Genomic DNA, 18058 nt, shown 5'->3' with positions numbered 1-18058 from the left:
GTGCGTGTGAGAGAAAAGGAGGTTAGCTTCTGTGCGGTGTTTAGCGGCTAGCCTGTGCTGTGCCGTGCTGTGCCAGCAGCGGCTAAGAAGATGCACACAGCTAGTGCTGTGTACAATATAGAGGTGCCTGCGAGCTAACATATGTTTATATATGTAGGAAAACTGCCGACACTTTTCGACACTAACGCTCGCAGAAATGGCTGGGATTATTAAAAAGCAAATCCTGAAACATTTGTCAAGGTAAGTGTCAGGTTCGGGTTAGTGTTAGCCAGTTAGCCCAGCTGTATTGTTGCAACGTTACTGCTCACAACCACAGCAAAGGTTAGTTGGCTGCGATTTGTCATCTGCATGTAGTCAGAGTAATTTGATGTCCACGTTGGTTTAGTGCTCCACATTGAAGTAGCGACTTGCAAATAACGGTTAGAAAGTGTAAAGAGGCAGTGAACGACACAGGATGCCAATCTTCTTTCCCAATCATGTGTATGTTATTTACAGGGTTATAGACTACATACTGCCTTGCTTTTAAACGGTTATGTCCATGCTATAGCGTTCACTGGGGTGAAAATATAATGGTAACACAGATTTGACAAAATTCATTCGATCTACAGTTAACGAATGTCTATTTTATTCATACAGGGGTCGGGTATGAGGTTTTGACAGTTATTTAAAAAAAATAAATTTCTCATATTGAATGGGTTTATTGTCAGTGCATGAATAAGTCGCATCTTCACGGCATAAAAAGCATGGAAAAGGAAAGCAAAGCTCTAAATCGGCAATGTTATGGTGGAATTACACGTCATTTTATCTATCTTTGTCCTTCAGACATATTTATCAGGATGATAAAAAGCATGTCTGTCCTAAGCCGTAATAAATGAACGAATTGTTGTTATCAGTCCATGTTTGCTATTAGAGTTGTCTGGAATATCCCTGTCTCAGACGTCACCTTATTTTCAGACTTAATAACAATGTATTCTTTACATCTGACCTGATTTTACTTCCTCAGGAGACAGCCTCCGATTTTGTGATGCACAGTCAACTTTAGGTGGTGGTGTTGGAGAATGTGTTCTCAGCTATTGCTTAACAACTGCTTACAGTTGTTAAGAAATGAATTTGGGTGGGAGAGCAATGAAGAAATGTGTATAAAAGGTCTCAAAAGCTAAATGGGATAAAGAGTAAAGTTGATGAGCCTGGACAGTGGATGTCTGCTCAGTTAGAGGCTTTGCATTTGACTAACAGCTATTCTCCTCGTTGTTGTCTCTGTCACTAAATAATTAAAGCAAATTTTGCAGAAGAAAGGACAGAGTGGACATCAAAGGTTGACATGCAAGCACATTCTCAGCTTGCCATAGCTTGTTCTATGATAGCAAATGATCCAATCATCTCTTCAATTTCATTTTTTTCATCCTGCTGTTGATATAAATCACTTAAAACCTCAAAGTGCAGTCTGCTGGACAGTGGTGGCCCATGGGAACGTTATATGCTCCCTGCAGTCACGAAAAGAAGGCACTTCTGTACATTTCATCCATAGCAATCAGTTTCAGCCTATTTTGTTGTAGCCATCTAAGCAGACTAAACCATCTGAATATTAACAAATACAGCTGATGTCAAGAAGTGTAAAAGCCACTTAACTAATAATTAAAAAGCCATAAATGGGAAAAGGCAATTACTAACACAAACCACTATTTGCTAAATGTGTTTGTTTTGTGCAGCTCTTAACTAACAGTTGTCAACTCTTTGAAAACCCATGTTTTAAAGCATTTTCAATTTTTTTTTGTAGTTCACTAACATTTTTAATTTTTCCTTGTGAGTATCTGACTCAGTAAAGCAGTTATCCTGTAACATCGTGGTCATTTCATAAATGGTCAAATCATATTCTGCTTACTTTGCATTCAAGGTAATGACAAGAAGTTAAACATGCATAACAAGCATATAATTGATTAAACTTGACTTCCTCAGCCAGATTAAAGTTAACCATTTAGTTAACTGTTAACATTGTTTATTGTTTAACCAATTTAGTATTCTGTAACTGTACAGCTAAGCAGTTGGGCTTTTGGATAAGTATGAACAACCTTGAAGAACTTTGGACTGTCATTTCAAAGTTGTGTTGTATTTCCAGCCATATGAAGTAGGTCTACGCCCCAGGCTTGACTCACTGATGTCTGTTGGGGTTAATGTGAAAAGCAGCAGAGCGGGTTTTTTCTGCAATAGATAATGAGCCATTATTTTGTTGCTTCATATAAAAAAGAAGCTGGAGCTCACTGACTTCTCACGTTTATCAGGAAAAGCATGTTATCAGATGATGCTAAGTTTTATAGTTTAAAGAACATCCTGAACTGTGAGCTACTATCTGTAGCTCTAATCAAATGACACTTAGTCCTCATTTTAAGCAATGTCTCACAGTTGGTAATTGAAATGTCACACACATTTTTCAGAGTGGTGTTTCAGCCATGTAATGTAGGTGGAAAAAACCAAAAACAAATCAATATTCCGGTTCTCTGCTATTTCTGCTACATTTACCCTGAGTTTGTTGAATTTTTATTCCTGGCTTTTGGAGCTTGCTACCCTTAGACCCTTTGAAGAGGGTGCTCTAGATGGGAGTGCAGCTGGAGGACTTTATTAAGAATGCTGCTGCCTCTCAGGATGAGTCATCCAGTTGCACTACTTCAAAAGCATCTTGCCTCCATATTTGCATTATTCAATTTGAGGTATTTCTGTCTCACAGATCATCAGTGGCATATGCTGGTGTTTCCTAGATGCATACTATTTAAACTTTTTCCAGTTTTATTCTGTATGTATTCACTCTGAAACATTATATTTGAACTGGTTTGTTTAGGTTTACGAAGAATCTGTCCCCGGACAAAATCAATCTGAGTACTCTAAAGGGGGAGGGGCAGTTGTCCAACCTCGAGCTTGATGAAGAGGTTCTGCAGAACATGCTTGACCTGCCTACATGGCTGGCTGTAACCCGGGTCTACTGCAACAAGGCTGCCATCAGGGTATGTTTATATTGATCCCTGTAAATGGTCTAACAGTTGATGTGCTTTTCAAAGAAGACTATAGTAGATCAAACCTGTCACACATCGGATATGTACATGGTAAAAATGGTAAATGGTCTGTATTTGTATAGCGCTTTACATCATGTCTTTGTCTCATAGTTCTTTTTTTTTTTAATTCAACAAAAGTATATGGTGTTTATTAGTGTCTCAGAAATAGATTTTAGCATTCATAGTCCACTGAATCTTTGAGGAAATGAGCAGTGGCAGAACCACAAAGATGAGCACTACTAGAGGCACTGCTGCAAATGTTGTGACCCTTCAAACCATTACTGTTTGTTGATAATAGACAGGCAAGCCATGATTCACAGGGACACCAAAGCCTGCAGGCTAGACTGATCCTGAGATACAGTAGCTAGTGTATATTTAGCTCTCAGGATGTCTGATTTGTATTTCCAAAAAATCCAAACAACCTTCAAGTGGAATGGCAGTTTCTCTTGAAAAATCTTATCTTATCTGAAATATTTTAACACATATTTTAAAAAATTACTTAATGAATACTTTTGCAAATAAATATTTACAATGAGCTGACCCAGCTGACTCTGGGTGATAACGTCAGCTATTTGCTGACATTTACTTATTTAGTTTTATCAAATTGTCTTACTGTTTTCAAAAATGCACCAGACCCAACCTTGCAGCCCACACAAATATGAAGAATGTCTGCACCATTGAGTCTGCACCATTTTAATCAGCTTTGCTTTTGGTATGACTCTCTGGAATAACGGATGATTGATCTGTTAGTCACCTAAGTTATTAACTGCATTTGTTAGATGCCATAAATTTTTGTACAGACATTCATGGTCCCCAAAGGATGGACCTTGTTGCCTGTGGTGATTTCCTCAGTTCTTCTGTAGGGTCACTGTTAGGATCACTAACATGTCAGCATGTTGCTTTGTTCAGTATGTCAGTATATGACCACATCTATTGACATTCCTATAAATTTTGGCCTTCTTTATATTGAGTGCTACTTACCAAATGTCAGCAGCAGCCTAACACACCATATGCTTGGCTGCAATCTGTTGCCCGTGACATGTAGCACTTCAGTTACCATGCTAGACAGAGATGATGCTTAGAACTATTTCTAGTACTACTGTTTCCCAGTTAATTTGTTGTGCAGAAATATTACAGCGTGTCAGTTTTGGTCACAGCTGCTGTGTCATAATGTGTGAGCTTCCTTCTCACTATGTGCTTGCGAATGACAAAAACACAGAATGCTGCGGCAAGTGCTTGTGACTGACACTGTTGACCCTGCTGTCCTGTCTTTTCAGATACAATGGACAAAGTTGAAAACAAGCCCCATCTGCCTGGTAAGAATTGTGTTATTTTGGTCCTTATTCAGAGCTCGTGCACATTTCTGCAACATTTAGCTTCCTTCTCATCTTTAATCCAAAATAACCTTACTCTAGGAAGACACTAGCAATATCCTGTTTTGCTATTGTACTGTTTATTTGACTGATAAGCATATAAAGATTATTATATTTATATGCTCAATTTTGGCTGCATCTCTAATTTGCTTGCTGAATTGTATTCTGACTGTTTGTGTCTCCTCTTATGTTTAGTTCTTAGACAAGGTCGAGGTAGAGATGAGGACATGTGAAGAACCTCGACCACCCAATGGCCCCTCTCCCATAGCTATAACAGCAGGCCAGAGGTAAGCTTTCACAAATTCTGTGCTAAAGAAACATTTTTGTTTTGTAATCCTGTACTGCATCCCATGTCGTGTGTATTTACAGCGAGTATGGCTTTGCTGAAAAAGTAGTAGAGGGCATGTCTGTTAGGATCAACTCAATTACCATCAAGGTCCAGGCTAAGGCCTTCCACGCGTCCTTTGAGCTCTGGCAGCTACAAGGCAACAGCCTGAACCCCAAATGGCAACGTAGTGATCTTCGCTACACCCGGATCACTGATCCAAAGAGAGGAGAGGTACTTTATACACACAAACGCTTTCACTTTCCTCCCGACACAGCTTCAGCACGATCCATTTTAGTCGTGTAATGCAGCGGTCCCCAACCTTTTTTGCACCGCGGACCGGTTTATGCCCGACAATATTTTCATGGACCGGCCTTTAAGGTGTCGCGGATAAATACAACAAAATAAAACTAGTACCGGTACCAAAAAAAGAAAATTTATTCATAACACACGTGAATAGACCAAGGAAAACCGAGTTAACGATAAAAACGATAACAAAATAACGTTGAAAACCGATAAAAACCCCGAAAACTATACATTTCACACCTGAGCCTCAACTCTCGCGGCCCGGTACCAAATGACTCACGGACCGGTACCGGTCCGAGGCCCGGGGGTTGGGAACCGCTGGTGTAATGTATTACTGAAAATAATGATCCACCACAGAAATCGTGTTTGCTCATTAAGCCTGCTGTAAATGACTTCTGTGGTGTGTAATCAAGTCACATGGTCTGGTCTTTGGTAGCTGCAGACTATTTTGGGATAAACAGCCTTTTAGAATGAGAGTTTGTAATCCAGTTAAAAGCAAATGTCTGTTCCCTTTTCTCTTTGGTAACAATCATTCAAAATAACCATCATAACAAGTCTCGCATTGTTTATTTTATTTGGTTATAGTTTGATGGGTTCATATGTATATTTTCCCATTCAGGTGCTGACATTCAAAGAAATTAACTGGCAAACTCTACGTATTGAGGCAGATGCCATTGAGAGCGATGACCAAGATCTAAGTAGCACCCCTTTAAGGCTCATCACCAACCAGGGGCGCATTCGCATTGCTCTTAAACGCAGGGTAAGATTGTAGTTGAGCCTTCATCTGCTTTTCTCACAGAGAACTGGTTTCAGATCAGAAACATTAAACCATCAATAAAAAAAAATAAAAATAAATAAAATGTCCTTATGTCATCATTGTTCTGCCCAGATAAAGGACTGTAATGTGCTGGCGTCGAAGCTGCTTTTCATTCTGGACGACCTGTTGTGGGTGCTGACAGACACTCAGCTCAAAGCCATCATCCATTATGCCAAATCTCTCAGTGAAGCAATGGAGAAATCTGCACAGCAGAGGAAAAGCATGGCTGCCGAATCCTTGCAGGTCTTTCCTTACTTTTTTGCTGCGTATAATGTAAATCATTAAAAAAGAATTCCAATTTTTAAATCTGTGGATATAGTAATTCAGCAAGTTATGTTACAACAACAACAGAAAAGAAACGCTCACTGATATTTGATAAAACTTACTTTTGTAAGACATTTTTTACCAGTTTTGTTAAATCATCATCTTGGTCATTTTAAATGTGTTGCCTCTTCTGTGGTTTAGACTGCCCCACCATCTCCCAGCCTCCAGAGTCTGTGGACAGAGCCCCAACCGGCTCCCACAGGCACCCCCAGCAACATCAGCCAATACTTTGATCTCTTTGATGTCAAAGAGTCTTCTTACCACACCTTCATCTCACGCTTGGACTTACACATATGCAATGACAGTTCTTCAATGGATGAAGGTTAGAAAGAAGTGTCTTACCATGTGCTGCTGTCTTGTAACTACGTTTTTCTGTGTTGTCTGCACATGCTAATCACTTAAATATATGAAATTGTTCAGCATTTGAAGAGTAATTGCTGTCAGGCTGGTTTTTAAAACTCTTGTCATGTGATATTACATAGATGAGCCTCCCCCACCAGGCTTGCAGGGTGCCATGCAGCTGACCTTCAGGAAGCTAGGTTTTGACTACTATCCCGTCCACAGACCTGGTGAGTGTGACTGATTCTTTGACTCATTTAGCTGCAGTTTACCCTGAGGCTCTGTGCTCCTCCCACTAAAGCCACAGCATTCATTCGGGACTAGCTCTTAGGAGGATTACTGTTCAAGCAGACTAGTGGCTTGGGAGACTGTTCTCAGTGCTGTTACTCTGTGGAATTACTGAAATGTTGAATGTAGAACAGCAGTCACCCTTGGAGCTCATTAAAGTAAATAAACCTCTTAAAAAAGGATCTTTAAAAAAGAAAATCTGTGTCATTAAGAATTATACCTGTTTGAAGTAAATATAAGAAGATATCAACATTAACACAGTGCATGATTATGAAAGATGAGCAAATGTGTGCACATAGTGTGTATTTATACTGTACAGCGTGTGAACACTGACTTTGCAAAGTATTGACTCCTTTACTTTTCGAGTTGTAGATTTAAATCAAGTAAAAATCTCTGTTGTGTTAGGATTCATTTAAACTGATACATTATGGAAAAATTGCAGTCTCTTAAAAAGTTGTGTTTAAGTCATAAATGCATACATTTCAAATTTCCTTCACACTTTTTAGCCCCACTAACTCTGTAGCTCTGGTCGACGATAATTCAGCCCACCAGTTTAATACATACTGAAAGTACACTGAGCAGTATTATTTATTTTAGCGTAGGTTAGAAGGTTTTATAATGACTTTTCCACTGGAACCACAATTAGTTTTACATTTGTGGCTTTGGTTGTGTGTACTCTCCAAAGCTGTTTGATTACCACTGCAAGAAAGTGCAGTGACAGAATGAACCATAATGAGTTTTGGGCTACAAAAAACATAGAATGAAGCCCAGCTGTAAAATTACACCAGTGTTAGCTTGGCACTTACAAGCTTGGTGATGCAGAAAATATATAAATGTTTATGTCCTTGGTTCTTGTCTGCTGCTAAGTTTTTATCATCATCATCATCACTTGATAGCATCTCTTACTAAAGAAGGCAGCACTCAAAACTGGGTTTCACAACTCGGTGTTGTAACCACTGCCGTGATAACAAATATCTTTGACTGGAGTTTTATGTTGTGTCAGTCCAGCTGTCACAAAGAAACACTGGCACAGCAGCACCAACCACAGCCAAAATGAAGGCATATTATAAGACAAACAAAGTTTATTAAAAAGCAGTAAAATTAAATCCTCGTTTAAGTTGGGGTATTTGGTGACCTATAATCAAAAAATCCAAAAACCTTCCCTTTGTTTAGAAGTCTTTTATCTGTCATGTTGTCAATCCCAAAGGTTTGGAATGTAGCTGGACTACTGTTATTGAAGTCAAGTCATTTAGTACTTGACTTCTAGAAAAGATCCAGTGTGTTCTTGAATGTTTAATGTGTCAATGAAGGCTTGTATGCAGAAACACAGCAGAGTTTTTATAGGCTAAACATGACCGTGCCATGAAAATGAAGGCATTTTAAATTTTATATAAAAAATAAGAGCCTTGGACCTCTTTGCTTTAGATCGAGAGTCTTCTGACTTGCCATGTAATGCAACCAGAAGATCAAACTAAAAATAAATAAATAAAATACATTGATTGTATCTTATTTGTCTAATACATTCTTTTGTCATTATGTACTTATAAAACATGTGACATTCCCACCAGCTACTGCTGAACGTATCATATGTCTAGGGTTTTTTAGCAGCTGTTGGAATGCTGATACACCAGGGTGATGGCCATTATACCTGTTTAACATCATGATGTTTGTATTCACGTCGTGTCATTTCTGACGTTACCATTTCATCACTTTACAGCCTCACAGAGCAGGAACAGTTTACATGCAAAATATATCATTGAAATCTTTATGTAGTATAAATAATATCATGAAAACGTACAATAAAGGTTAAAATGTATATAAATACGTTACTTATTTTAGATTCTTAGATTCCAGCTTTAATGGTTTCTCTGGATTTTCTTTGCTTGTTTGTTTGTTTGTTTTTTGAACCCTTATGGCATGCTGTATTGTTTTCTACGCTCTACTATTGAAAATAATGACCTTGTCTTTTTTGTTGTTGTTGTTGATCTATATTTTTTCTGATATGCATCATTGTTTTGTGTAGCTATTTACATAGTACAACAAATTTTAATCTCTAAAACTAGTTTAACTGTAGCATGACTGCTGAATCACAACTGCCTCTTGTTGCTATTCTTTCACAGCTGATGGGAGTCGACACTGGGAACGTCACAGTGGAGCCATGGAGGCCCACGCACAGTGGGCTGGGAAACTACTGCAAGAGTATCAGAGAAGACTTGAAGCTTCAGGGATCCCTGGACCACATACTGAAATTCCCCAGTCAGCCAAGGATTCCCCTGCAAAAACAGCACAAGGTATGAGTAATACTTGAGGTACTGCTTATCTTGGTAAAGTTCTTAAACTTTAGTTTAGATTGAGCCCTAAATAAAGATAAAAACCTTGTAGATGGAGTGAAAAGTTAGTGCTGATGATATTAGCAACAGTCATCTTATAAAACAACTTCATTCAAGGTTCACTTAATAGCTTTTAATAAATATATATATGACTGCGTAACATTATTCATGCACACCGGTAGATTAATTACTTGTTTACCTCCTTCATCACAACGGCCTACTATAAATTATTATTAAAAGATATTATGGTGACCATTCACCAAAAAAAAAAACTTATTTATGTCACAAATTCTTATGGAGAACTCTATTTTAGCTTGCAACTGAGCATTTACTTATATATTTCAGATGGACAGCCAAGTCCCAAGTTAAACTCGTCTGAAAAAGAGCAGGCAGCCAGCAAGACTTCAGCTGCTTCGGGATCATCACTGAAGAGGCTGCGATCTAGCTGCGTGGTGATCAGGATGGATGATGTTGACATTCACCAGGCAAGTTTTTATCATTGTCTCATTTGATTTACTTGCTCTAACAGAAGCCTTGCTCTTCTTACTAATTCCCTAATCCTAAGTAGAAGCAGTCGGGCCTTGCAGTTGGTTCAAACCGCAAAAGGTTCTGGCCAGTTTGTAGTTTTGGAGTCACGTGCTTGGCAGGGCTTATAGAGGAACCAAATGTCTCTTTCACACCAGCCACATGACATGGTCAATCTAAAATATTGGTACGTCAGCTCAGGGCGTCAGGTTGCTTTCTTGAACTGTGGTAATAGATAAGATAGTGATATAATTGCAATGATGACTATTACTGCATCAATATGATCGTTAGTGTGATAGGCAAAACAATTAATGAAATGTGGGTAGAATACCTCAGCACCAACACAAAAATCCCATCACATACATGTGACTTCTTTTGTCAGCTGTAATGCCACTCATTTGGAACAGAGAAAACCCCTTGCTACTTTGAAATACTCAGTCATGCTTGTTCTGGATTTTCACTTCAGATATTCTGCACTTTTCATCATGAAAGAAAATATTCAGGGTTATTTTAGTTCAAGGCACTTGTAGTTCCTCATTTTTAGAGCAAGAGACACCCAGGGGAAAGTGTGTAAATGTGTGGTATTTAGTTTAAATTTGGGACAGGAAATCATTTGATGTTCAGACTCAGGTGGTTTAGTTCTGTTTTCTTAAACCTCCCTCTACATCTGGCTAGTAATTCAGGATCTTTTGCTTCTTAATATATTTCAAATAAGGCAGTTTAGTCAAAATATAAATCCATCAATACTTCCAATAATACTTTTTTTTTTCTTAACATTTAGGTGTCTACAAGAGGCCGACAAAACAAAAAGACTCAGTCTTTGTTATCCTGTAACCGTAAAGCGCTGCATTTACCAGACAACATACCAGCAGTTCATCTGCAGTTTACTGAATACTACTTTCCTGACAATCCCAATCTACCAGGTATTTATTTATTTATTTTTTCATTAATATCACAGAAGGATCACTTCATTTTATGTGTATTGTATTCAATAATGCTGGTTTAATTTCCGTCTAATTCTGGATGTGTCTGGACTTCCCATATTTTCCTTCTTGCAGTGCCCACCTCAAACCTGTATGCCCAGTTAAACAGCCTGCAGCTTTGTGTTGACCCAGCTAGTGTGTTATGGATTAATTTGTTCACCAGGGGTCTCCTACACACCCTGGACCAGGTCAAAGCCTTCTACCATTTACAAGACAGTAACAAGTCTGATGAACATGTAGACATCCGCATGGATGCAGCTCAACTTAAGGTGAATACTCAACTGATTATAGCGTACTAATATTTTCTGGTTTTGGTCCTTTTTGTTACCAATCTTTGTTGTATTTTGTATAGAATTTTGAGCCAGTAATTTTCTGTTTATTTATATTTTTATAGCTGATAATACCCTTGGATTCATCCATACTGGACCATCCAGAACGTCCTCAGTCTCTTTCTGTCACTATACCCCAAATCATTCTCAGCAACACCCGCCACTGCCCTCATGGGTCTAATGTGGACCTCAATACTACATGTGAAAAGTTTGCCAGCTGCACCTTCTTCCAGTCCACACCACCTTGCCCTTACCCCAGAGACCTGAGTGCCTTCAACCCCATTCCTTCCATCTTCCTTCAGCATGCTCAAGAGATGGAGCCCCAGCCTCTGGACAGAAAGCAGCTGCGATCCCAGGACATGTGGTCTCTCAGTCTGTCCCATGTTACATTAGGCTTTGATGGAGCACGGCGATTCCCCAAAGGCAAAACTCAGCCTTTTGTTGAGCCCTTTGCCATGTCTGTGTGGATGTGTCAGCCATGTGCCTTTAAAAGCGGTTCATTGTCTTCCTCCTCCAGTCCCAGCAAAACCCATCAGCTTTCTTCAGAGCAGGAGCCTCATCAGCAAGAGGCTACACTTGCTTCGGTCCATTTTCTGGCCCACACAATCACACCAGTGAAGATGTGGCTCAACCACTATCAGTACGTTGCACTGCTCAGGATGAAAGATGCAATGGCTCGCTTGGGAGCAGAGTTGGGCCGGGATATACGAGATGTTAAGCAGGCTCATGACCAGAAGACAAAAATGGCTACAGTTTGCCTTGCCCTTGTGGTGGACTCAGTGGAATTGGGTCTGCTTTTACCACCAGCCTGCACAGAGCCTGAAGAAGTCGTCCCCCACACTCCTGAAACGGACAGCCCCATAAGTGACTCTGACATCTCCCCATCTCATCACTCTGATGTTGCTCTTGAGGACAGTGGATTAGAAAACGGTATCTCCTCCATCAATACAGTTGGATTTGACCAGGATGAACAAGATGGAGGGGTGGAGGAGGCTTATGAGGCTGTGGAGGAGGGTCCGGAGGCTCCTGTTCCCTCTCCTCCCCTCTCACCCGGACAGTCTGTAGTACTCTCCAGAGAACCGTCTACCTTCAGCCTTGAGGGAGAGCTGTCGAGCGCCATTAATGTCACCAAGGATGTGACCAAAGATGCCATTAGTGCCTCGCTGGACCTGACTAAAGGGGCATTTTCAATAACAAAAGATGCCTTTAGCATGTTGAGTCGTGGCTCGGGGATGAGCAAATTGTTCAGTCCACAGGCAAAGTAAGCACTAGTACTCTCCTGCTTAATGCTGTTTTTTTTTTTTTATGTCTGTGCACCTCATGTTTTTCATTGGATTTCCCTTAATCACAGATTGTGTCTGTATGTTCATAGGGAACAGGTTCAACGTTCAGAAGAGCCTCGTCAACAATCCATGAAGCCGTCTCCTTCCCAGCATTCCTTTGACAGTGCTATCTTGGATGGCAGCCTGCCTGATGAAAATCTTTCTGTGGATAGCGACATCAGTGACAGTTTTGTTGTCCTCTTGGACTCAGGTGTTTAGAAACTACCAAGATTCTACATACATTTCTCTGACATGCACAAGTGGCATCTACCATAACTTTGTTTCTTGTTCCAGAATCAGGAATGGAGTCCATGCGCCCTAACAGCACACCTGTTGGCAGTCGAGGCAGCCCAGCCCCAGGGACAGAGGGAGGCTCATCAGCTGATCTTAGCAGTTCCCTGTCCCAAAGTACAGAGGATGTCTCTCAGGACATGGTGGGTTATTGCGATCATATAACAAATTTCAGAAGTAGATTAAATTTGAATTTAATTTAGTTCAAATTTAACTTGATGTGCTGTTGTACAGTCCTCAGTGTTGTTGCTGATCCTGAGTGGAACATCTTGTACCATTGAGGTAAAGGGAGAAGACCAAGTTGTGGCTGTTGAAGCGCAAACTCTTACCCCTGTACACATGGGTAATGTCAGACAGTCAGACGTGCTTGCTGGTGTCATTCAAAGTAAGTGATTATCTGTCATGCTAAAAAATAATTTTACTCCCCTGTTCATCTATGCCATGGCCTCATTTAATGTTTACTCATGACATGCTTCTTTTCCTGTTTACTTATTTGTGGGTTGATGATTACATTCAGAAAAAAACTAAATTATGTTTGATTCTTAGTGTGACTGGGCTTAAGAAAAATCAAAAATGAATAGGTTCTGTTTCGTGGTCTTTAATAGCTTTTTGGCTCATAAACAATCCTTCATAATGAACTCATAAAAACATACTTTATACAGGGACTGTATACAGTGCTGTGAAAAAGTGTTTGTCCCCTTCCGGATTTTTTTTTTAATATCAACCACATCAAACAATATATTAAACAAAGATAATCCAAGTAAATACAAAATTTTATTTTGTATTTGATTTTTAAAAAAGTAAAATTACATTTTTAATTTAAATTTATAAATTACTCCAAGAATACTCAATTTTCATCCAGGAAGTCACAAAAGAACCCAGAACAACTTAAGATCAATAAGAAAAAAACTGTCCCAAAATGGGATCTGTGGAAGATTTCCAAGGTCAAAGCCAATACTGAACAACAACAACAAAAAAACACAATGGCTTGTCTCACCTTTAGCAAAAAACATCTTGATGATGCCCAAAACGTTTGAGAAAATACTCACTAGTGCACTGATGTTACAGACTGGATCTGGACAACTTGCCATAATTGATGGAAACATGAATTTAAAAAAAAAAAAAAAAAAGGTTTTGGAGTGGCCTAGTGCTTTCATATGACCTCAAATCTCCATTCATGCTCATAAATCTTCCACTGTGGCTGGATTTAAAACAATTCTCAAAGAAGAGTGGACCAAAATTCCTCTACAGCGTTGTGAAAGACTCACTGTGAGTTATTGCAAATGTTTGATTACATTTCCCATTGTCAAGGGTGGCACAACCAGTTTTGTGGCACAAGGAGACGATAAATTTTTCTCATAGGGCCAGGTGGATTTAGATACTTTTTCACTTAATACATAAAATCCTCTTTTAAAAACTGCATTTTGTAGTTTCTCAAGTTTTCTCTAACATTAAAGGTTATTTATTCTGAAACGTGTATGACAAATATCCAGAAACCTAGAAGTTCGTAAGGAGGGTTTCACAGCACTGTATGCACATATTAGCTCAGCTCAAAAATTGAACTAGATTAGTTAATGTTGGGAGAGCATGCTGGAACCTGAGTTCTGTGTGCGTTCTCAGAATGGTTTACAAATGTACCTTTTTTTTTCTTTTGTTGTGCAGCACCAGTTTTGCCAGTCCAGAAGCAGAGTAGGGAGGGTAGCAGTGCCTCTCCAGCACTGTGCATGCGGGCGGAAATGGGTCCAGCTGCAGCTCGGCGCTCTGCTCTGGCTGAATCACTGGGCTTTCTGGATGTGAGAGTGCAAGACTGTCAGGCTGAGTTGTTAGCCTCAACAGTTACTAACATTGGTCCTTTCCTTGAAGACGAATTCAGCGTTGACGGTCAGCCAATGCAGTTGCACATGAGCAACGTCACCATCACGATGAAGGTAAGTGTCTTTCTGTCCTCGTGGCATGTGAAGTGTTTGCTTTGGATGTCGGTATCTGTTGAGTCACAAAAACTCCACTAAAAAATTTTCAACATCAACCTTCCAAAATAACTTTTTTTTAAAAATTAATTAATTAATTTTTGTTTCAAGGATGATGGCCCCAGAATATACCCCACAGCCCCCCAACCTGTTCCAGCCACATTCATTGTAGATGAGCTGGTTCTCAAGCGTAGTGATGATGGCACCATGAGAGTCAGAGGTGAGCAAGAAAAGAACGCTTTTCAACGTGAATTGTTTTCACCATGATGAATTTTAGATTCTTGATCATGAACCTTGAAACCACAAAGACCCAGCTATAGAGTATCAGCTGTCACAGTTCTAAAGAAAGATGAACAGAAACTGATCATCACTATTTTCCTTTCTGGCTGCAGCTGGAGGTGGAGGCTCTAAAGCATTAGGAGATTTCCCAGAAACTGGTGGGGATAACCCTAACAACTCTTTCGCTGTCCAACAGCAGAGTGAGGTAATGTGTATTTAATGATGTGTTGCTCTGTAATGTACCGCTTTCTGGGGCTCAAATTTGTGTGTGTATCTTTGACTTTTATTCATTTTTAGTGGGGTCAAGATATTTAAAACTCAGCTCAGTTAGATTAACTATTAATCTTTAAATACAGATGTAAAACTAGTGCCCTCTTACTTACAGCGATGTGTCTTAAATGCACAGAGTTATGTAATGGTAGTGCTTTCAGAATCACGTATCAGCCCGCATGGTCTGTAGCTAACTAATCCATTAATCCTGTTGTTGCAGATACAACCACTGGAGTCACAGCTCTGTGAGGTACAGGCTGCACTTACTCAGGCTCTCAGAGAGAAAGAGCGCCTCCTGCTGGAAGTCAGGAAGTATGACCCCAAATTTACCCTCTGAACTTCATTGTGCTTGACTTCTGAATCTGTCGCTGCTGAAGAATGCTGATGGGATTGGTCAGGCTGAATGTCGGGAACCAGCATGAGTCACTCATGTCTGGACATCAGACATGTCTCAAAAGAAGAGGAATCCAAGATGAGTGTTTGGATTACTTCCTTGTTTTATTTATGAAATTACAAAAAAAAAAAAGAAGCCACATAACAATTACTGGATGGGGAAGTTGGTGAACTAACATAGGTTCATTAACGGTCTAGATAGTCCTCACTGCTGTAAACAACTCTTCTTCTTCTGGTAATTTCTCATCCAAATAAGTGTGGACGGTAAACTTGTTGTGTGTTTTTAGTGTTTTGTCATGCAGCATGCAAAGGTACATATTATTAAGCTTTAATTCTCACTAGTGATTGTTTGCGTTACAACAGTATTACACACATAAAACATGCCAAAACCTCTTTTCACATGCACTGACACTGCCAGACAGCTGCTAGTTCATCTCAATACTTCACAAAACATATTCTCAAGCATGCTGCCTGAACAGTGCTAATTTACATGTAGCACATATACATACTGACAGTAAGAGAGCTAGACTTAGTAACGAAGATTACTTTTGTTAATTGTAAAGTAAACTTGTGGGGTTTTTTTTCCCACTTGGTGGAAAATGTGTTTTGACAAGTAGGGAAAAAAGCACTTTAAAAGGAGGGGGAAAGCGTACCTCCACTGCTTTCATGACGAGCCTGATTCATTTCAAATTCCACCTGGTTATTTGATCAACAGGGGGGCATGGTTACGCATAGAGGCTGAATCATTCCCCAGTGTTATATATGTATATATTTTTTTTTAGTTGCAAAATGTTGATTATGCTTCTTTGGTACTGTGAAACGATGTGCTCTGTGGCTGAATGTCCAATGAAGGCAATGTGCCTTTCCCTTGACGGTAGAGAGGTTGCACACAAGGTTCAATTTATTGACCTGATTGGATTTGTCAGTCCAGTTCTCTGGCATAAAGACATCTGAGAATATACCAGCTAGCAATGGTATAGTACCTGTGCTCTTTAATTGTGTTTTGTAGCTTACCAGGAAACAACTCAGACTGATAGTGTTATTACTTCTGTACACATGTATTGTGTGTAGTGATTTGACATCATAGACTTCATTTGTTTTACTGCCTGTGTTTTGTTTTTAAGCTTTGACTTATTACATTGTATTCAAGCCATATCAATCAAAGAAGGTGACATTTATAAGAACTATGGTACTGATAATGTAATGTATATTTGTCAGATTTACTACAACACTCATATTTAACTGTATTTAATCCTAATCTGCAGATATGATCTTTTCAGGCCAGTTGCAAGTTTAAATTTCTGTCCTTTCCCATTATCCACACAAGTCTGTTACATGGATTTGAAGCGATTGACTTGTTTATCCAAGATGGTTGGGTAAACATTTCATGAAGCTGTCAGTTACATTTTATCTAAAAGTGTCTTAATGTTAAATTAGCGTTTTGTTATTTTGCCTTTTGGCAGGGGTTTAATGGTTGCACAGCTGTCACAGAAATCTTCCACTCACTTAAACTCATAACGGTCCTTCTGAGACCTCTGGTGGTGTTGACTTGCCAGCATACACTTCATTTAAGATGTTATTTCTTTTATTTTTTTAGCAAGTGCAAATTTACAATTTAAATTTGCACTTTAGCAAATTTACAGCCTTTGACCGACATTTTATGTTATTAAAGAGGAATGTTAGATGTCAAAGCAATAGACACTCGAGTTTATCCACAAACATGACAAAGAACCGTAACACTACACTTTTTTGATGTGGAGTTCTTCCGTTTACGGGCTGATCAATTACCTGTGTAACTCAAAATATCCTCAATCTATACATGTAATAGAACATAGACTGCCTTTTAACCTCATTATCACTTAGAGATGTGATATATTTCTCAGCTGTTGGTGTTTGCTTTTGCATGCCTGTGGTAGGCGGATATATTGGTACGGAATTGAACGTGCCGTGCTGGATGCATCATGTAGCTCTGAGGTTTACCCAGTTTCTTTCTCCTCAGTCAAGCTTCCATGTTTAGTAGCATTTTTGTTCCACAAAAAAAAACTGGTGCTTTAAGTTAAATCTGCTCATTACCTGTTACACCGGAGGTTATTTGCACTCCAGAGAAGGCCAGGGTTTCTATGTAAATCTAACTTTTTCCCAGTGTGCCATGCAGAAAGGAAGTGGACAAAGAGTGGTGTAAGATTCACTCCAGAGTGTGGTGTTCTCTCTCTAGATGCATGTGCTGAAGTGATGTTCTGTTGGTTATACCTTGTGGATTACTTGCACCTGTGTGGTATAGTGGAGATTGCACTTGTTTTCATGTAAATCACTTCAAATGACTGGAGGAGTAATTGTGAAATCTTTCTAATTGATGCAAATGTTTGGACACTTTTTTTGTGAGTTGTGTAGGATTAAATAGAATTTTATATTGTCTTCATCACTTAATTAAGACTAATTTTAAACTGGTTCTGTGAACCAAACGTAGTATGTAGAGATTAATTTAAGTAAAAAAATAAATGATTAATTGCTAAACACATTTTGTCTTTATCTTTTTTCAACTGAATGCATATT

At 39.2% G+C, this 18058-nt stretch overlaps 1 protein-coding gene across 1 annotated transcript; it reads left to right on the top strand.

Annotated features, from left to right (window-relative positions):
• The first annotated feature begins 16 nt into the window (after window positions 1-16).
• On the top strand, window positions 17-18016 carry bltp3a (bridge-like lipid transfer protein family member 3A). The gene is made up of 21 exons (XM_006794255.3): window positions 17-240; window positions 2834-2996; window positions 4322-4360; window positions 4613-4704; window positions 4787-4976; window positions 5668-5808; window positions 5938-6108; window positions 6331-6511; window positions 6672-6758; window positions 8937-9107; window positions 9492-9631; window positions 10453-10594; window positions 10730-10923; window positions 11049-12244; window positions 12356-12516; window positions 12600-12739; window positions 12831-12981; window positions 14259-14524; window positions 14675-14783; window positions 14956-15047; window positions 15333-18016. The coding sequence occupies exons 1-21, from the start codon at window positions 197-199 to the stop codon at window positions 15447-15449; spliced, it is 3987 nt and encodes a 1328-aa protein (XP_006794318.2). The 5' UTR covers window positions 17-196; the 3' UTR covers window positions 15450-18016.
• The last annotated feature ends 42 nt before the right edge of the window (window positions 18017-18058 follow it).

Source organism: Neolamprologus brichardi, chromosome 20 (genome assembly GCF_056152115.1).
Source record: "Neolamprologus brichardi isolate AB-2024 chromosome 20, ASM5615211v1, whole genome shotgun sequence".
Classification (NCBI taxonomy): Eukaryota; Metazoa; Chordata; class Actinopteri; order Cichliformes; family Cichlidae; genus Neolamprologus; species Neolamprologus brichardi.
Note: the sequence above shows the minus strand (reverse complement) of the source record. Positions and strands in the feature narration are given on the sequence as shown.